General features: G+C 38.9%; 1 protein-coding gene across 4 annotated transcripts in view; it reads left to right on the top strand.

The window, feature by feature from the left end:
• VEPH1 (ventricular zone expressed PH domain containing 1) overlaps positions 1–18,948 on the top strand; it is a 274,555-nt gene that overhangs the window by 167,617 nt on the left and 87,990 nt on the right. For all 4 annotated transcript variants that reach the window (XM_063602997.1, XM_063602998.1, XM_008956082.5 and 1 more), the window contains 2 exons: positions 2,272–2,481; positions 3,025–3,422. In XM_063602997.1, the coding sequence (XP_063459067.1) occupies positions 2,272–2,481; positions 3,025–3,422 (608 nt within the window). The remainder of the gene's footprint in view (positions 1–2,271; positions 2,482–3,024; positions 3,423–18,948) is intronic.

The following is an 18,948-nucleotide window of genomic DNA, read 5'->3' as shown; positions in this document are numbered from 1 at the left end:
GTTTTTTGTTGTTGTTGTTGTTTGTTTTTGTTTTTGTTGTTGTTGTTTTTGAGACAGTTTCACTCTTGTCGCCCAGGCTGGAGTGCAATGGCGTGATCTCTGCTCACTGCAACCTCTGCCTCCCAGGTTCAATTGATTCTCCTGCCTCAGCCTCCCGAGTAGCTGGGATTACAGGTGCCTGCCACCACACCCAGCTAATTTTTGTATTTTTAGTAGAGACAGGGTTTCACCATGTTGAGCAGGCTGGTCTCGAACTCCTGACCTCAAATGATCCACCCACCTCGGCCTCCCAAAGTGTTGGGATTACAAGCATAAGCCACCGTGCCTGGCAGTGCTTTCTTTCTTTCTTTTTCTTTCTTTTTTTTTAAGTATGTTTTTCCGCTCACTCTCATTCAGGTATTATGCCAGGTTCACTTTGGCCCTTAGGGAAAAATAATGTTTGAAAAAGCCAAGATTTTTCTCTAAGTCTGGGCCCTTTCCTGAATGTCTTGGAAAAATACTAAAGACAGCCAAGTAAATGCACACAGACAAACCAACAAAATCATTAGACCATCTTGGTGAATATATTTCTAGGGATTATTATATACTGTAATAAAAAATAAATACTTTGTCTCTGTCCCGAGTTCATGGCATACAGCTCCTAAACCCTCAGAATCTCAGATTGATGGGTGTCTTTTATATGCTAATGAGATGACTGTTGGCAGGGACCCCTAGATTTCTTGAGGATTGGGGCTGGTCACAGGAAGGACCAAGGCATGATTACACTGTTGGAACTTTCAGCCCCATTCTCTATCTTACCCTATAACTCACCCAACCCCAATCTCTGGGGAGGGGAGAGGGGCTGAAGATCGAGTTAATCGCCGATGGTAATCATTTAATCAATCATGCCTGAATAATGAAACCGTCATAATAACCCCTAAAATTCCAAGGACTTCCAGATTGGTGAACACATTGAGTTGCTGGGAGTACAGCGTACCCAGAAAGGGCACAGAAGCTCTGTGCCCCTTCTCCCATACCTTGCCCTATGCATCTCTTCTACTGGGGTGTTTCTGAGTTGTATCCTTTATAATAAACCCAATAATAATAAGTTAAAGTGTTTTCCTGAGTCCTATGAGTCATTCCAGTGAATTATTGAACCATGGGGGTGGGGTGGTGCAGGAACCTTTGTAGCCAAGTTGAACAGAAGTGTAAGCTGGGGACCCCATACTTCTCACTGGCATCTGAACTGGGGGCCGTCTGTGGAGTCTGGGGCTAATTCCAGGTCGTTAGTGTTAGGATTGAATTGAACTGTAGGACACCCAGTTGGTGTCTAGAGGGTTGGAGAATTAGTTGGTATGAGAAAAAAACCCACATATTGGGTGTCAAAAGTGTGGTAAGTAAAAATAATTCCTTTTATCCTTGTTTTTTAAGAAAAGAATTAATACTAACACCATACGTTATAAAAATGGATAGTGATTGTTGAATAAAAATTAAAGTAGCTGTAGGCCAGCTCAGTATTAGAAGATAAATAAGGGAAGATAAATGCATGCTACTTTCCTATAATTACTCAGCACCTCAGTGAACATCAGAAAGCTATTTCTGCAGCTTATTTGTAGGTGCTTATTCTAGCTAAGGCACTGTTAGCCCTCAGAGGAAATCCAAAATTATACCACACATGGCCCCTGCTTTAAAGGAAGTAATTTTAATGACCCACAAAGTGGTTTATAAACTCTACTATAAAAGATATTTGGGTCTATATTAATATCGTTCATAGAAAACCTCTTTCTTCCAACATCTTAAAATTCAGAAAGATATTTCTCCTCGGAAGGTATAAGAGTTATACTGATTTTTTTAAAATTAACAAAACCATAAGTTTATACAGTGCATGTGAAATGTTCTTATTCTGTAATTTCAGTACAAACATATCAGCACATGTAAATTTTTTAGAAAATATCTGGCACACATTTCATGTGAAAGCCATACATTTGAAGAATTTCTAGAAAAGAATATGGTACATGAGCATAAAAACTGCTTTTTATTCTTTGAACTCTTAAAAAAGCATTTTTAATACAAAGTTCACATAAACACCACTGTTTCTAAATTTCTGGCAGAACAAGCTGTAGAAGCAATTTCAAAGGCCTATGCCTGTAGTAAATACTTGTTAAATGACCAATGAAAAAAATTATCAGGCAAAGCTTTTGCTTCTGAGTGAGAGGCAGTTAAATAGAGAATAACACTGTTCTGAAGAGTATATATGACCTGCATCTAATGCAATGATTTATATTCCTTTAGGAGAAAAATCAGCACTGAAATTGAATTCCCTGAGAAACTGGAAGAAACCAAGCTCATAGTAACTGAAAATGAAGACCATGAAAAACTCCAAGTTAAAATCCAGGCTTTTGAAGACAAGATAAATGCAGAGAGCAATACCCCTGGCTCTATCAGAAGATATAGTCTGGGCCAAGTTTCTAAAGAAGAAAGAAAAAACATTAGATTTAACAGGTATAACTCTTGTTTGGTTTGTTTTTTAAATCATACACTTCATGTTCGCTATTAGCTTTGTTATCACTCTGTTATGGGGTGTTTTTTATATATCTTTTACCCATTGCCACCCAAAGTGCCATCCTTACATGAATGAAATATCATCCACAATGCTCTCATTATCCAAAGAAACTCACTATTTTAAATGGGTACTATGAATGGAAAACAAATCTATTGCTTATATGCCATATGGAAAATACTGTCTCTTGATTTCTGATGAAAAATCAAAAGCAAAAGTAGACAAAGATGAAAAATATGTAAGTCTACTATTTTGCAGCCAGTTTTGCCATGAAATTGATTTTTAAACTTTGTTTTTGGAGGTGACTTAGATTTTCAAAGGTTTGGTTTATTACATCATTTATTGGTGGTATACATTTATCAGGCCTGTTAATAGTTTCACACTCCAGAGGAAGTAACTTTTTGCCCCAATATTATTATTATTTCTTTTCCTTGTCAGTGAATGGTAACACAACTTCTTTAACTTTCCCTTTGTTTGAACTCTAGGTCAAAAAGTTTGGCTTTCCACACTATGCTCACAAAGGGTGTGGGTTCAGATGACGGCGAAGATGAAAACAGGGGAGACATACCAGCCAGCATCTCTCTTTCAGAAATAGACCCACTTGGCCAAGGAAATGACAAGCTGCTGTTTAAGACAGACACTGAGAGATCACAGCTGGGGGAGTCTTCAGTTTCATACCCAAATATTATACATATAGACTCAGAGAATTTGCCAGAAACTGTTAAAGAAAACTCCCAGGAAGAAACTCCAGAGACAACTGCAAGTCCTGTAGAATACCAAGATAAGCTCTACTTGCACTTAAAAAAAAACCTCAGCAAAGTGAAAGCATATGCCATGGAAATTGGAAAGAAGATTCCAGTCCCTGATCAGTGTACCATTGAAGGTAAGTGTTGTGTACTTCCCAAACCTGAGAAACTTCAGAAGTCACTGCAAATAAACAAAAAGCTCAAATCAGGTAAATTAGCCTACTCTTTTCTGGATCTTTTGCAAAATAGATCATTTTTTTAAACACCTTACATTATGTTAGTTTTTTTTTTTTTTCCCAAGAAAAGGTTGATCATCTTGATTCCCATTTGAATCTACTTGGGTGCACATAAGTCCACTGACTCTTTGATTTTTGCAAACCTCAAGATATATTATTTCTGGTTCCCTGTCCCCAGAATTCACAAAAATCCTGGAAAGAGGTCTGTGACCCTGAAGCCGGCTCTGGGGTAGGGGTTCTGCCAGAGACATTTCCCAACCACATAATCATGCAAGAAAGTCATGCGTAACATTGAATATCAGCTTCCATTCAGCTACTGTGTTCCAGGCACTGTGTTAAAAGTACTCAAGATTCAGCTATAAACCAAACAGATACAATTCCTGACCTCTTAGAGTTTAGAGTATAGATGATGATGCTCAACTTAGGATGAGACTATGTCCCCGAAAACCCATTATAAGTTGAAAATGCACCTAGTTTACCAAACATTACAGCTTAGCCTAGCTTACGTTAAACATGCCCAGAACACTTAGGACACTAGCCTACATTAGGCAAAATTACCTAATGCAAAGCATATTTTATAATAAACTGTTGAATATCTCATGTAATTTATTGAATGCTGTACTGAAAGTGAAAAATAGAATGGTCGTATAGGAACTCAAAGTATGGTTTCTACTGAATGAGTATCACTTTCACACCATTGTAAAGTCAAAAAATGGTAAGTTCAACCATCTTATGTCAGGACCATCCATACACAAAGAAAAGGGCACAACCATAGTCAGGAGGTGGCTTAAGAGAAAGCAGCCAGTGAGAGGTTGAGCTAGTCAGAAAACGAAGGGCAAAGTAAAAAAATAAAAAATTTTAAACAGGATGTCAGGGGCCAGGACCTTCCTCAGGCACACAAATTAGGGTGGCACCAATAAAACTCAGTAAAGGCTGGGCGCAGTGGCTCACGCCTGTAATCCAAGCACTTTGGGAGGCTGAGGCAGGTGGATTGCCTGAGGTCAGGAGTTCAAGAGCAGCCTGGCCAATATGGTGAAACCCCGTCTCTACTGAAAATACAGAAATTAGCAGGCCATGGTGGCTGACGCTTATAATCCTAGCTACTCGGGAGGCTGAGGCAGGAGAATGGCTTGAGCCCGAGAGGTGGAGGTTGCAGTGAGCCGATATCGCACCACTGCACTCCAGCCTGGGCAATTGAGCGGGACTCTGTCCCCCCACCCAAAAAAAAAATTAAAAAATTAAAAAACTCAGTAAAATTTTAAGTGACAACAAGATCAGTAACAGTGTCTTACTGAGTCATAGTGGAACATAAGGCAAAAGGAATAATTAGTAATATCAATCCTGTCCCTAATTACAATTTTGATATTTTGTTCATCATACATTATTTGCATTAATTTTAATTCTAAAAAAATTATATATCTTGATTACTATATATTTCTGACACTCCTTTACATTTTGTGCCCTAGTCCTTCCTGGACCTAGGAAAGGAAATGTGTTTGAGACACGGGTCCTAAAATGCCATAGTGCTAGGGCAGACTCACTTCTCTAGTAGTGGGTTGAACAAGTCTGGATAGCTTTAAGGCACTCTCAGGCTCATAATCTTTACAATAACAATTCTTAGGCAGCAACCATGTTCTTCCCTTGAGATCTATGTGATGGTTCTAGCACTCTGGCATGATCTGCCATCTTGTAGGCTACAGCCCTCATAGAAAAAGCCAGACAGCTCAGCCTCCAGAAAGAAAAATAGTTGAAGAATAGCAAATCCAATTCATATTCATCTGCCCACTGGCTATCAAGTTTAGGTACTAGAAGAGCCCTTTTTTCCATATTCTACTTTCTAGCCCTTTTCCCACTTCAAATCAGAGGAAAGAGTGTGTTCTCATGCTAACAAAGGGAAAGGGGGATTCAAATGTTTAGTGATAACATTATAATATTATTTAGCATGTCTGTTATAATCTGACACTTTCAAAAGTGTTTGCACTAATTTTATTAGCCTTCCTAAAACTCTTTTAAAGCCATTTTAATGGTGACAATAAAAGATTGCTTATATTCAAATATAAGTATTAGACAAGTATACCAGGGCTTGGAAATAGCTAAAATCAATAAAAGTCCATCAAAATCAACACTTTACAATTGCCTACTTTGCTAATAATCTATGTATCTATTGCACAAGTTGGAGAATTTAATATAAGAGAGATTAAGTGAATTCCCCAGTTTGACACAGGGAGTCAATAGCAAAGATAAAGGTAAAATAGTGGGATTTTTCAAAGTTGATCTAAAGCATTAAAGGTTTACTATGCAATGAGTTTTAGTCTTGTGGAAATGGGTGAGAAAATCCTGCAGATTTACCTCAAACTTCTACTTGTCAAAAACAAATGATATTTCTTATTACCTTGAGCTATTTTAGGAGTTAAAATTACAGATGGTCCCTGATTTATGGTGGTTTGGCTTATGATTTTTTTTACTGTACAATCGTGCAAAAGCCATATACATTCAGTAGAAACCATACTTTGAATTTTGATTCAAAATTCTTCATAACAACTAGCTTTATTATATAGGCTTTGTGTTAGATTGTTTTGCCCAACTGTAGACAAATGTATGTATTCTGAGCACATTTAAGGTAGGCTAGGCTAGGCTATGATGTTCGGTAGGTTAAGTGTATTAAATGCATTTTTGATGTAAGATTTTCAACTTACAATGGGGTTATGGGGACATAACCCCATCATAAGTCAAAAAGCATCCGTAGTTTGACAATTAGCTAGTTAACTTTGCTTTTTTTTTTCCAAAAATATTGAATAAATTCATCATCTGTACTTAAAAAAAAAGAATACTTTCTTTTGATACTGATGTTTCCTGCCAGGGATGACCTAGATAACCTAGGACTGAGTATGTATTTTTTTAGTTGACATTTTGGAATTCATTCATACTCTCGGAATTTCCTGGGCAATTCCTTGCACAGAGATATGTGTGAAGGATCGAAAATTTGTATGATTCACTGGTAATACATCCGCTGAGAAAGAGCTCAGGCTGATTGCAGGGGACACATTGTTATTATTTCAGAAGTAGTGTAAATTATTCAGTGACACACCAGCAGTCATCTGGCTGACACAATTTTGCTTGTTATCATAAGATTGCTCAACAATATCACCTTTCTTTCCTTAAAATCTTATTTAAAAAAGATTTAGGCTTAATTGTGTTATGTTTGATGTGTTGTTGATATAAATGCAACATATTTGATCTTTCTTGATGAATTATGCATAGTAGTCAAGAAGCAAAGAGAAGAAGCATAAAAACCACTTCTGAAACATTTAAAGTTAAAGGGACATATAGCCAGCAGGAAATAACAACAAAGTGTTAAGAAAAATTTTGGACTGCTGTTACAAAGTCCATACGCTAGGAACACAACAAAACAACCTTTGAAAGAAATTCTTTTGATGTTAGTTTGGTCCATATGAAAAAACTGACATTAGACTGTTTTGACATATAAAAATATCAATTTCATATGGTTCCATATAATACTTCAGTATAAACTATGTTAAATGAATAGGAACCTCACTGGTCACTGTATAGCAGAATTCGGTATGAGTTGAATCAGGGTCACAAATAGCATTCATAACTCCAGTCAGCCATCTATTGTTGCATAATATTGATCACACTGGGGACAGGCAATAGAGTATAAATAGATCAGTGAGAATCTACCACTGTGTCTGGAAAAAAATGTCAAACCCCAAGTCTTATTAAGTTTGGGTCGGCAGTGTCATTTTGGGTGTGAAACAGCCTGTTATTCCTAGGTCAGTAATTCACTTCTGAGCCTTGTAGTTCTCTAGTATTTGTGCAGGTTTACCAACCACTTAAAGTTATGTATTCATAAGCAGAGCAATGGTCTAATATCACTGCCTGATTGTATTTATTTACAAGACTGGAGGAACTGAATTCATGTGCCAAAGGGCATTTTAAAAATCTGAATCATTGGCATTCATTTATGTGAACAAAGCTGATTAGAGGTCAAAAAAACACACACATGATATTGTAATAAATCCTTGGAAATCTGGCCCATAACTGAAGTTCTATAAAGAATAATATAAAAGCTTACAAGAACCTATCAATGTTACTTTGAAGTATTTCCTGATTGGGTGAAAATACATCCCATCCGTAGAGTGTATCAGCAAGGCTGACTTACAGAAAGCTAATTTTTAAGCTAGTAATGTAGTCCTTTCTTTATAGACCCACACAAGTTGATTTTTCTTTCTTGTTTTTTTCTTTTCTTTTTTGAGATGGAGTCTCACTCTGTCACCAGGCTGGAGTGCTGTGGCACAATCTCGGCTCACTGCAACTTCTGACTCCCTGGTTGAAGTGATTCTCCTGCCTCAGCCTCCCGAGTAGCTGGGATTACAGGCACACGCCACTAGACCCAGCTAATTTTTGTATTTTTAGTAGGGACAGGGTTTCACCATGTTGACCAGGATGGTCTCAATCTCCTGACCTCGTGATCCGCCCATCTCGGCCTCCCAAAGTGATAAGTTGATTTTTTTCTTAAAATGAGATTAATTATTAATATCAATTAGTGGGCACTGTTTTCATGGTTAATGACAAATAAAGCCTCCTTACTGAAAATGTGCATGTAGTCAAGTCCACCTCAGTGTTGGTGTGACTGTGGGATGCTCACATCCTCCTGGTCCAGTTGGTCCCATCTGGGGGATGTTGATTACGCCCATCCACTTAATCCTTCTGGGGAAGGTTTCTTTTTTATTTTTTAATGGATTAGTTTAATCATGGGATTAGGATAATTTATCCATGAATTGAAGTTGTAAAATTTGGAGCCAGAGAAGAATTTTAAATCTTTTTCACACAATTTGAGAAAGAAAAACAGCAAATAGGAAAATGTTACCAAATTTCCCGGAGCCTCATTCATTAAGGTGGTCTCTTGGGCCCCTGTTAGAAGGGCACTTACTAGGGAATACTTTTCTAGCAAACTTTTCTTGGTGCTTTGGGACTTTTCTTGGATTACCTTACTTACTTGCTTCCACCTCTCCAAAAAGTGAATTTTAGTTGACAAAGGCAGACATAACAGCGACTGGTTTCTATCTTTACTTTCTCCTACCACACATATCCCAATCCCAGTCATCTGCAACAGCCCGTGAAACACATCCAAATAACAAGAAGAAATGAAGATTTACAAATCCTTTTGAAAAGACTCTCTGCAAACTGCTCTAATGAGTTAACATCAGAACACTGCCCTTGTACATCCTCAGCCAAGAGTAGGTGCAAGACTCGGGCGTGTAACAACAAATCACTGGGAAGGATGTCACCTACTTGCATCCATGACTTAACATGTTGCAAACTTCCAAAAGAAGACATAAGATAACTTTATTTCTCATTAATTATATTTTTAAAAGCTCTTCTTTAAAATAAAGAAAAAGCTTGGTTTCCTTTGCACATTTAAATAAATAATTAAAGAAAAGTGTTCTGGCCGGATGCAGTGGCTCATGCCTATTACATAATCCCAACACTTTGGGAGGCCAAGGCAGGCGGATCACCTGAGGTCAGGAGTTCGAGACTAGCCTGGCCAAAATGGCAAAACCCCATCTCTACTAAAAATACAAAAATTAGCCAGGCGTGGTAGCACGTGCCTGCAGTCCCAGCTACTCAGGAGGCTGAGGCAGGAGAATCGCTTGAACCTGGGAGGCAGAGGTTGCAGTGAGCCGAGATCACACTACTGCACTCCAGCCTGGGCAACAGAGCAAGACTCTATCTCAAAAAAAAAAAAAGTTTCTTACAATGCAGATGGACAAAGGAGTATGTTGTTTGTCTGCATGTCTAGTTAACCTGTTATTTATCTACAGATGAGATGAATATTCATCTGACTAGAAAACAGTGCAAAATAAAATTGGTTGAGCACATGCACACTCTTAGGACATTTTGTATGGAGATCCAGGAGCAGTTATCTGACTGAAAATGAAATCTGTCATCTCAAACCTTGAAATGCCTAATTCCCCTAATATAGTATCCACCTTAGGTGTGTCTCTAATAGATTTAAAGGGACCTTGCTAACAAATAGAGGCAAAAGTAAATACATAAATGGAGCGAAAATGCACAGGAGTATATTTCAACATATCTCACCCTAAAAGTTACCACATTAAAAGAAAAATGAGGAGATGTGGGTGGTGTAAAAGCAGTTGTTTTCTGTGGCATATTTCATATTTTTAAATATATTTTTGAAATGTATTATTATTAAGATAGAAGGGTATATAGCAATATACTCTTATATCCACAGTCAGTACTTTTATCTTTTTTGAGGGAAGCTTATACTCAGAGATTATTATCAGTCATCCATTATTGTTGTTTGGGGACTGTCTTTACTCCAAGGGATGCAGTGCAGTACAAAATGGTCCTGAGCCCCTGACATTCCCCAGCAGAAGAGCACATTCCAATCCAGTTTGCCACAAACCAAATTTCAGTAAAGTGAATGTTATTTTTCCATTTACTTTCATTATGAAACTGGCAGTATATGCCCTGTAGGGAAACAGAGTGGTCCCTGGATGTCATCAAATCTCATTTAAAAACAGAGTAAACAGAGTAAATCCATATTTTTTAGCTCTGTTGGTGATGAAGAGTTGGTAGCCAGGAAACTGAAAAGAGATTATATCGCTGGGTGAAGGGTTTTGATAAGACAGAGGAAAAGGTAGGGGTGGAGGAGGGTAGATTATTTCCTCCTATTTGCTCCACAACAACCATCAAATTTCAGGTGACGGAGGATTTTTAAATATTTTTCCAAAATCATAGGCAATTATATAGTTAGCAATTGAGAGTCCAGGTATTTGATAATTTAGTAGGAACTGATCTGTGTTACAGTTCATTTTCAGAGAGGTGCATATTTACAGCAGATGAGTCCAAAGCTGACAGAGTCTACTTGGATTGAGGCAAAAAGAGCTGAGTAAAAGACAACTAATTCCTATGTCTACATTTTTACCCTGTTCACATTAGGGACTGGTGAAAAATTATAAAACACAGGGTTTTGTTTTTTTGTTGTTGTTGTTTGTTTGTTTTTCTTATAAAAAGATTCAGTTGGCCCGGTGTGGTGGCTCACGCCCATAATCCCAACACTGGAAAGCCGAGGTGGGTGAGTTGCTTGAGCCCAGGAGTTCACGGCCAGCCTGGGCAGTATGGTGAAACTGCTTCTCTACAAAAAATATGCAAAAATAAGCCAGCCATGATGTGCACTTGTAGTCCCAGCTGCTTGGGAGGCTGAGGTGAGAGAATCGCTTGACTCCAAGAGGTCGAGGCTGCAGTGAGCCGTGACTGCACCACTGCCCTTCAGCCTGGGTGACAAAGAGAGACCCAGTCTCAAAAAAAAACAAAAAAAAGAGTGAGAGAGTCAGCAAACATTTAAAGATAATTTGCTTTACAGAAAATCATCATTTTTCAGATGAAAATATCCACATCAATTATCCCGCAGCCATTAAAATATTACACTGGCATTAAAATAAGCCACAAATGCAGGAAATGTAAAACTGTCGAAGAAACTCTGAGAGTGTGATTCTGTTTCTCATATAAAACCCTGTAGTTTATACATGTAAGTAAAAACTACTTTTTACAGATGATCACTTCAGTTTAGATGTTTGAAGAAATATTAATCTGAGAAGTAATGCCTTACATGGCTAGGGACAATGACAGGTGACTGTGTCTCCCCAGTGAGATTTCTAAGCCTCAACGCACAAGAATGTTGTCATCTACTTAGCTGGTATTTGTGCTCAAATCACCTGGTGTTGGGCCAGGCAGGGAGAAACTTAGCCAGCCACCCCTAGAGTTCCCTGGTCTCTCAAACTTGAGGGATTTGTTAGTGATGCCTGAAAGGTTCATTCTCTGGATATGCTTTGGAGACTTGCCTGGCAACAGCAGAGATTGCCATGCTCATTTATGCCTTCATTCATTCATCAGCCAACTCTTCTTGAGAACCTGGCAGTACCAGGCACGCTGCTGTAGGCAGGGGATACAACTGTGTGCAGAATAGACATGGACTCTGCTTTCATGGAACTTACATAATACGTAGTTACAAAGTGAGATGATTTATCTGCAGAAAAGGAACACGGTTCTGTCAGAACCTATCACATGGAATCTGCCCTAATCTGGGGGTCAAAGTAGCTTCCCTGGAGAAGGAACTCTTGAGAAATGTGAAGAGTAAGTAGAGGTGTGGGAGCTGAAGAGAACCGTCTGTCCTGTGGAGAGAAGGAGCACAGCCTACTCCAGGGACTGGAAGTTGGCCCCCTGGGGAGCACTGAAGTGAAGTGAGGAGGAGGATAGTTCAATGTAGGCAGGGATCTGGGCTCTATCCTGAGAGAAAAGTCAGATTGAAAACATATCTCCCTACCTGCAATGTGGAGATTAGTCTGTAGAGGGGGCTAGAGACTCCTTAGGAAGCAAATGCTATTCTACAGGTGAATAGCAGATTCATTCATTCATTCAACAAAAATTTGAGTCCCTAAGTTTTGCTAGGCACTGAAGATATAGCAGCAAACAAAAGCAAATCTCTCCCTTCTTGGAACTTATTCTGTGGGATGATATGGACCAAGAACAAAAAATATATAGAAAGAATAATGCCAAATAGTGACAGATGCTGTGAAACAAAACAAGTTGGAGGGGGGATAAAGAATGGGATTACTATTTAGGTAGAGTAACAGGGGAAGGTCTCTCTACTGGTGATTTTGCAATGGAGACATGAATAAGGAGAAGCAGCAAGGACGGAACAGTAAATACAAAGCCATGAGGCAGAAGGACACTTTATGTGTGGCACCCTAGATTAGGGTGGTTGGACTACAGGTGGTGAGAAGTGTTCACTCCAGATATATTTCAAAGGAAGGCTGTCAGCAGTGCTGGTGGGTTGGGCCTAATCACCCAATGGATGGATGAGACAGATAAGACTAGAGGAAGAATGTGTGGGGAGATACAAATCAAGAGCTTGGTTTTAGACACATGAATTTTGAGATGACCACTCATTCTTTTTTTTTTTAATTAATAAACTTTACTTTTTAGAGAAGTTTTAGGTTCACAGCAAAATTGAGTGGAAAGTATAGAGAATTCCCATTTACCCCCTGTGCCCCACTACACACACAACTTCCCCCACTGTCAGCATCCCTCACCACAGCGACACATTGGTGCAATCGATGAACCCATAGTGATACATTATCATCTAGAGTCCATAGTTTACACTGAGGTTTACTTTGGTATTGTACCTTTTATGGGTTTTGACAAATGTATAATGACCTGTATCCGTTATTGTAGTTTCAAACAGAGTAATTTCACTGCCCTAAAAATCTTTCCTGTTCTGCTTCTTCATCTTGTTCATTCTTCATTCATTCATTCTACAAAATTTTTGAGTGCCTACTACATGCCAGCACCACTCCAGGGACTTGGGAAACACCAGTGATCAAAATAGGCAAATATCCTTGCCTCCATGGAGGCTGTTCTAGTGGGAAAAGATGTATGATAAATAATAGAAATGATAAATAAGTAAAATATGTAGGATGTTACAAAGCATTAAGTGCTATGATAAAGAGAAAAATAGAGCCAGCCAAGAAAACCCAGGAAAAAAAAAGGATTTACATATATGTGTATGTATGTACAAATTTGGAGGGAGGAGGGAAACTTCTAGAAGGATACATATCAAGCAGCTATCACTGTTTTTCTCTGAAGAATCACATTGGGGCTGAGTGCAGTGGCTCACATCTGTAATCCCAACACTTTGGAGGACAAGGTGGGCAGATCGCCTGAGCTCAGGACTTCAAGAAGAGCCTGCGCAAAATGGCAAAACCCCACCTCTATTAAAATATCCAAAAATTAGCTAGGAATGGTGGCATGCCTCTCTCTGGTCGCAGCTTCTCAGGAGGCTGAGATAGGAGAATCACTTGAGCCCAGGAGGTGGAGGTTGAGCCAAGATTGCGCCACTGCACTCCAGCCTGGGCAACAGAACCAGATCCTGTCTCAAAAAAATAAAAAGAAAAATAATCAGATTGGGGGTGCAGGCAGAGAAGAAAGCGAGAGGGAGGGGGAAATTTGAACATTTTAATGTAAATATTTCTGCAAGGTTTGGAAATTTTTAATAAGAATAATTGGCTTCAGTAACAGAGATGCAGGTAACTTGGAACTAGGTAATAACTCCAGATGCCCAGCGTCCTATCTAAATTGGGTTCCAGTCCCACCTCTGCTGCAGGGCAATTCTGATTCCTTGAACAGGTTACTTCATCTCCTTGGTCACCACTTCCTCACACTTATCCCAAGAGTATATTACAGAGCCATGGGTTTGCAAGCTCTGCTCCCTATAGAGGCTCCAGAGACCCTTTTTTCCTCCCTTTACCTGCCCTGCAAACAGAACAACCCTGATGTAGCTGGCTTCACACACTAGCCTTCCCAAAGAATGTTTAAACCAAGAATTCCACAGCTTAAAGAAACTTGAAAAACACTGGGCTGGATAACTTTTAAGGTCCTTTATGCTCTAAATGCAATTAATCCCTAGTGTCTTATGGCAGAGCTGGCAAAGTATAAAACATTAGTTATTCAGCCAAGGTTGTTTTGTTGTTGTTGCTATCAGCCTCAAACAACTTTATTACTAATTTTGTATCTCCAATATAAAGTAAAAAACAAAACTTTTCTTTCATATTAATTTCCTGTCCTTTCTCTAGACATCTGCATTCATCAGTTTACTATAGTTGGGAGAAAATAAGCCAGATTGTTCATAGTTGTGAGGTTTGTCTCACTATTTGCTTGGATTTATTCATTAATATGTATCAAACAGCAGATAACCAACCATGATCAGCAAATTAATGCATTGTGTCTGTCCTGACTGTTTCTATTCTAACAGTTTTGTTCACCTTACTCAATAGAAAGTTATCTATTTCAAACAATACATGAAGCAGCCTATAAAAATATATAATAAAGCAAAAAGAATTTTTACTCAATGTAGAGGGGAAAATAAACATAGAGAAAGAAAATGAATCCAGTAGTTGAGTTATTTTTCAGAAACTTATCCCTGGAAATATTCACAATTGCTATATGTGGTTTGAAATTTACTTCTGAGCACCCTAGTGGTCATAGTAAGGAGGGCAACAATATTGGTTTAAAAATCTACAGTGTCCATAAATAAAAGTGTACTAAGTGCTGGTGGGAGTAGGGGAAGAAAGCTGTTTATTTGGCTGATGAATGCTGTTCTCACTAAAGCCAGTTCATCAAAATAGGTGTTTATATTATGCAACAAACATACAACCATTAAACATAACAATAGAGCAATTATTCTAAACCAGAGGTAATTTTGTCTCCCCCATTTGATAATGTCTAGGGACATTTTTCATTGTCACAGCTTGGGAGTGGGTGCTACTGACTTCTAGTGGATACAGCCCAGGAATGCTGCTAAATATACTACAATGCGCAGGTCAGCCCGCCACCCCAAAACAAAGAATTAATCCAAAAATATCAGCAATGGTTGAAAAACGCTGCAACAGATCCTCGCTTCTTGAAATATGGTCCATGGACCAGCAACATCAACATCACCTGGGTACTTGTTAGAAATTCAGATTCTCTGGCTTACCCTAGACCTATTGAATCAGCATCTACAGTTCCACAAGACTGCCACCTCCAACCAGGTGTTTCATAACACATTGAAGGTAAGAAGCACTACTACTACAGAAATAAGAATTTCCAGTAGACACTAGTAGTAGAGAAAAGACAATGAATTTGTGATTGAATTAATGGACTCTTCATTTAATGATCACCTATTAATTGAGGAGATGGGCCAAGCGCGGTGGCTCACGCCTGTAATCCCAGCACTTTGGGAGGCCAAGGCGGGTGGATTGCTTGAGGCCAGGAGTTTGAGACCAGCCTGTCCAACATGGATGTTCAAGTGATGTTCGTGAATGTTCAAGCGATTCTCCTGCCTCAACTTCCCAAGTAGCTGGGACTACAGGTGTGCGCTACCACTCCAGGCTAATTTTTGTATTTTTATTAGAGATGGGGTTTTACCATGTTGGCCAGGCTGGTCTTGAACTCCTGACCTCAGGTGATCTGCCCACCTTGGCCTCCCAAAGTGATGGGATTACAGGCATGAGCCACCTCACCTGGCCATATATACCACCTTTTCTTTATCCATTCATTTGTTTTGGGGGACCCGGGTTGATTCCGTATCTTAACTATTGTGAATAGTGCTGCAATAAGCATGGGGGCGCAGATGTCTCTTCAATATAATAATTTCCTTTCCTTAGGATAAATGCCCAGTAGTGGGATTGCTGTGTCATATGGTAGTTCCATTTGTAGATATTGAGGGACCTCCATACTGTTCTCTATACTGGTTGTACTAGTTTGTATTCCGAACAGCATGTAAGAGTACTCTTTTCTCTGCATCCTCACCAGCATTTGTTATTTTTTTTCTTTTTGATAATAGCCACTGTAACTGGGGTGAGGCAATACCTCATTGTGGTTTTGGTTTGCATTTCTTTGATGATTAGTGATGTTGAACATTTTTTCATATATTTGTTGGTCATATGTATGCCTTCTTTTGAGAAATATCTATTCAGATCATTTCCCCATTTTTAAATCAGATTGTTAGATTTTTTTGCTGTTAAGATATTTGAATTCCTTGTATATTCTTGATGTTAATATCCTGTTGTATGAATAGTTTGCAAATATTTATTCCTATTTTGTAGGTTGTCTTTTCAATCTGTTGATTGATTTCCTTTGCTGTGCAGAAGCTTTTTAGTTTGAAATAATCCCATTTGTTTATTTTTGCTTTTGTTGCCTGTGCTTTAGAAGTCTTATTCATAACATCTTTCCCCAGACCAGTGTTTTGAAGCATTTTCCTTATGTTTTCTTCTAGTAGTTGTATAGTTTCCAGTTTTACACTTAGGTCTTTGATTCATTGTGAGTTGATTTTTGTATAGGATAAGAGGTAGGAGTCCAGTTTCATTCTTCTGCATATGGATATCCAGTTTTTGCAGCATCATTTATTGAAGAGACTATCCTTTTTCCAATGAGTTTTCTTGGCATTTTGTCAAAAATTAATTGGCCGCAGATATGTGGATTAATTTCTAGGTTCTCTATTCTGTTCCATTGGTCTACGTGCCTGTTTCTATGACAGTACCATGTTGTTTTGGTTACTACAGCTTTGTAGTATTTTTTGAAGTCTGGTAATGTGATGCTCCAGCTTTGTTCTTTTTGCCCAGAATTGCTATGGCTATTTGGGGTCTTTTATGGTTCCATGCAAAGTCTAGGAATTTTTTTCTATTTATGTGAAGAATGTCATAGGTATTTTGATGGTGACTCCGTTGAATCTGTAGATTGCCTTGGCTAGTATGGTCATTTTAATGATATTAATTCTTCTGATGAGCATGGGATGTCTTTCCATTTGTTTGTATCCCCCTAAATTTCTTTCATCAGTGTTTTGTAGTTTTCCTTGTAGAAGTCTTCCACCTCTTTGGTTAAATTGATTCGTAGGTGGTGGTGGTTTGTATTAATAGCTATTGTACATTGCATTGCCTTCTTGATTTCTTTTTCAGCTAATTCATTGTTTGTGTATAGAAACACTAATGATTTTTTTGTATTCTGCAACTTTACTGAATTCATTTATTAATTCTTAGAGTTTTTTGGTAGCATCTTTAGGTTTTTCTATATATATGATCGTGTCATCTGCACAGAGGACTATTTGACTTCCTCCTTTCCAATGTGGATACCCTTTCTTTCTTTCTTTCTCTTACCCATTTGCTCTAAGACTTCCAGTACTAGGTTGAATAAGATTGGGGAGAGTAGGCATCCTAATCCTGTTCCAGTTCTTAAAGAAAATGCTTTCAGTTTTTCTCCATTCAGTAAGACATTAACTGTGGGTTCGTCATATATGGCTTTTATTATTTTGAAGTATGTTCCATTGATGCCTAGTTTGTTGAGAGTTTTTATCATGAAGGGACATTGAATTTTATCAAATGTTTTTCCTGCATCTATTGAAATAATCATCTGGTTTTTGTTCTTAATTCTATTGATATAATTTATGACATTTATTGATTTGCATATATTGAACCATTTTGCATTCCTGCAATAAATATCACTTAATCGTGGTGTATTATCATTTTGAGGTGTTGTTAGATTTGATTTGTTAGATTTTATTGAAGATTTTTCCATCTATCTTCATCAGGGATATTGGCCTGTAGTGCTATGTTCATCTGGGATAATGGCTTGTAGTTTTATTTTTTTGCTGAGTCCTTGTCTGGTTTTGGTATCAGGGATATGCTGGCCTCATAGAATGAGTTAGGAATAATTTCCTCTGCTTTAATTTTTTTGAAGTATTTTGAGAAAAATTGGTATTAATTCTTCTTTAAAGGTTCAGTAGAATTCAGTGGTGAAGGCTGCAAGGGGGTGCTGCAGGGCCATTTTTCAGACCTTGAGTGTGGGTGCCTATGTGGCCAACCTGCTGGCCCAAGGGGTCAGAGGACCACAGCAATGGATAAATAGCTAAAATTTGACTGGAGTGTGGAAGGGAGAGCACGGAAGTGCAGCGGGGGAGTAGAGATGCACATGTGGTGATTGGAAGCCCAGGAGGGCAGTGTGGAGGCACCAGGCCTCTACAGCCCCCTCTTCCTTTTATGGATTGGATCTGCCTAGAATCAGGAGGGACTTCCCATTTCCAGGACTGTTAATCTAACAATCTGATTTAAAAATCGGGAAATGATCTGAACAGATATTTCTCAAAAGAAGACACACATATGACCAACAAGTATATAAAAAATGTTCAACATCACTAATCATCAAAGAAATGCAAACCAAAACCACAATGAGGTATTGCCTCACCCCAGTTACAGTGGCTATTATCAAAAAGAAAAAAAAAAAACAAATGCTGGTGCGGATGCAGAGAAAAGAGTACTCTTACACGCTGTTGGGAATATAAACTAGTATAACCACTAAAGAGAACAGTGTGGAGGTCCCTCAATATCTACAAATAGAACTACCATACGATCCAGCAATCCCACTACTGGGCATTTATCCTAAGGAAAGGAAATTATTATATTGAAGAGCCATCTGCACCCCCATGCCCCTCCTGCTTGGGGGCAGGCACACAGTGGTTTAGTCAGCTCAAGGCAGGGTTCTCCATGAACGGGATTGCCAGACTGTTCCTTTGGCTGGAAGTGCAGAGCATGAGGTGGTTTCCCTGCTACGCAAGACCAGAATCACAGCGAATCCCCAGCCCAGGCTCCACACAGCTGTGGCTAGGTGGAATGAAGATGGACCCCCAGTGTGGGACAGGTGCAGTGGCCACTGACCCCCAGAGGAGGGCGCACTCCAGAGATGTCTGGTCTCAAGGTGGCGCCCAGCGGCAGCAGCTTGGCTCACAGAGGGTGGGTAGCGGATGGAGAGTACACACTTTGTGTTCCTAATCAGAGCAATGCAGCTATGTGAA

This window comes from Pan paniscus, chromosome 2, assembly GCF_029289425.2.
Source record: "Pan paniscus chromosome 2, NHGRI_mPanPan1-v2.0_pri, whole genome shotgun sequence".
NCBI classification, from domain to species: domain Eukaryota; kingdom Metazoa; phylum Chordata; class Mammalia; order Primates; family Hominidae; genus Pan; species Pan paniscus.
The sequence above is the reverse complement of the archived record's forward strand: the minus strand, read 5'-3'. Positions and strand labels throughout refer to the sequence as shown.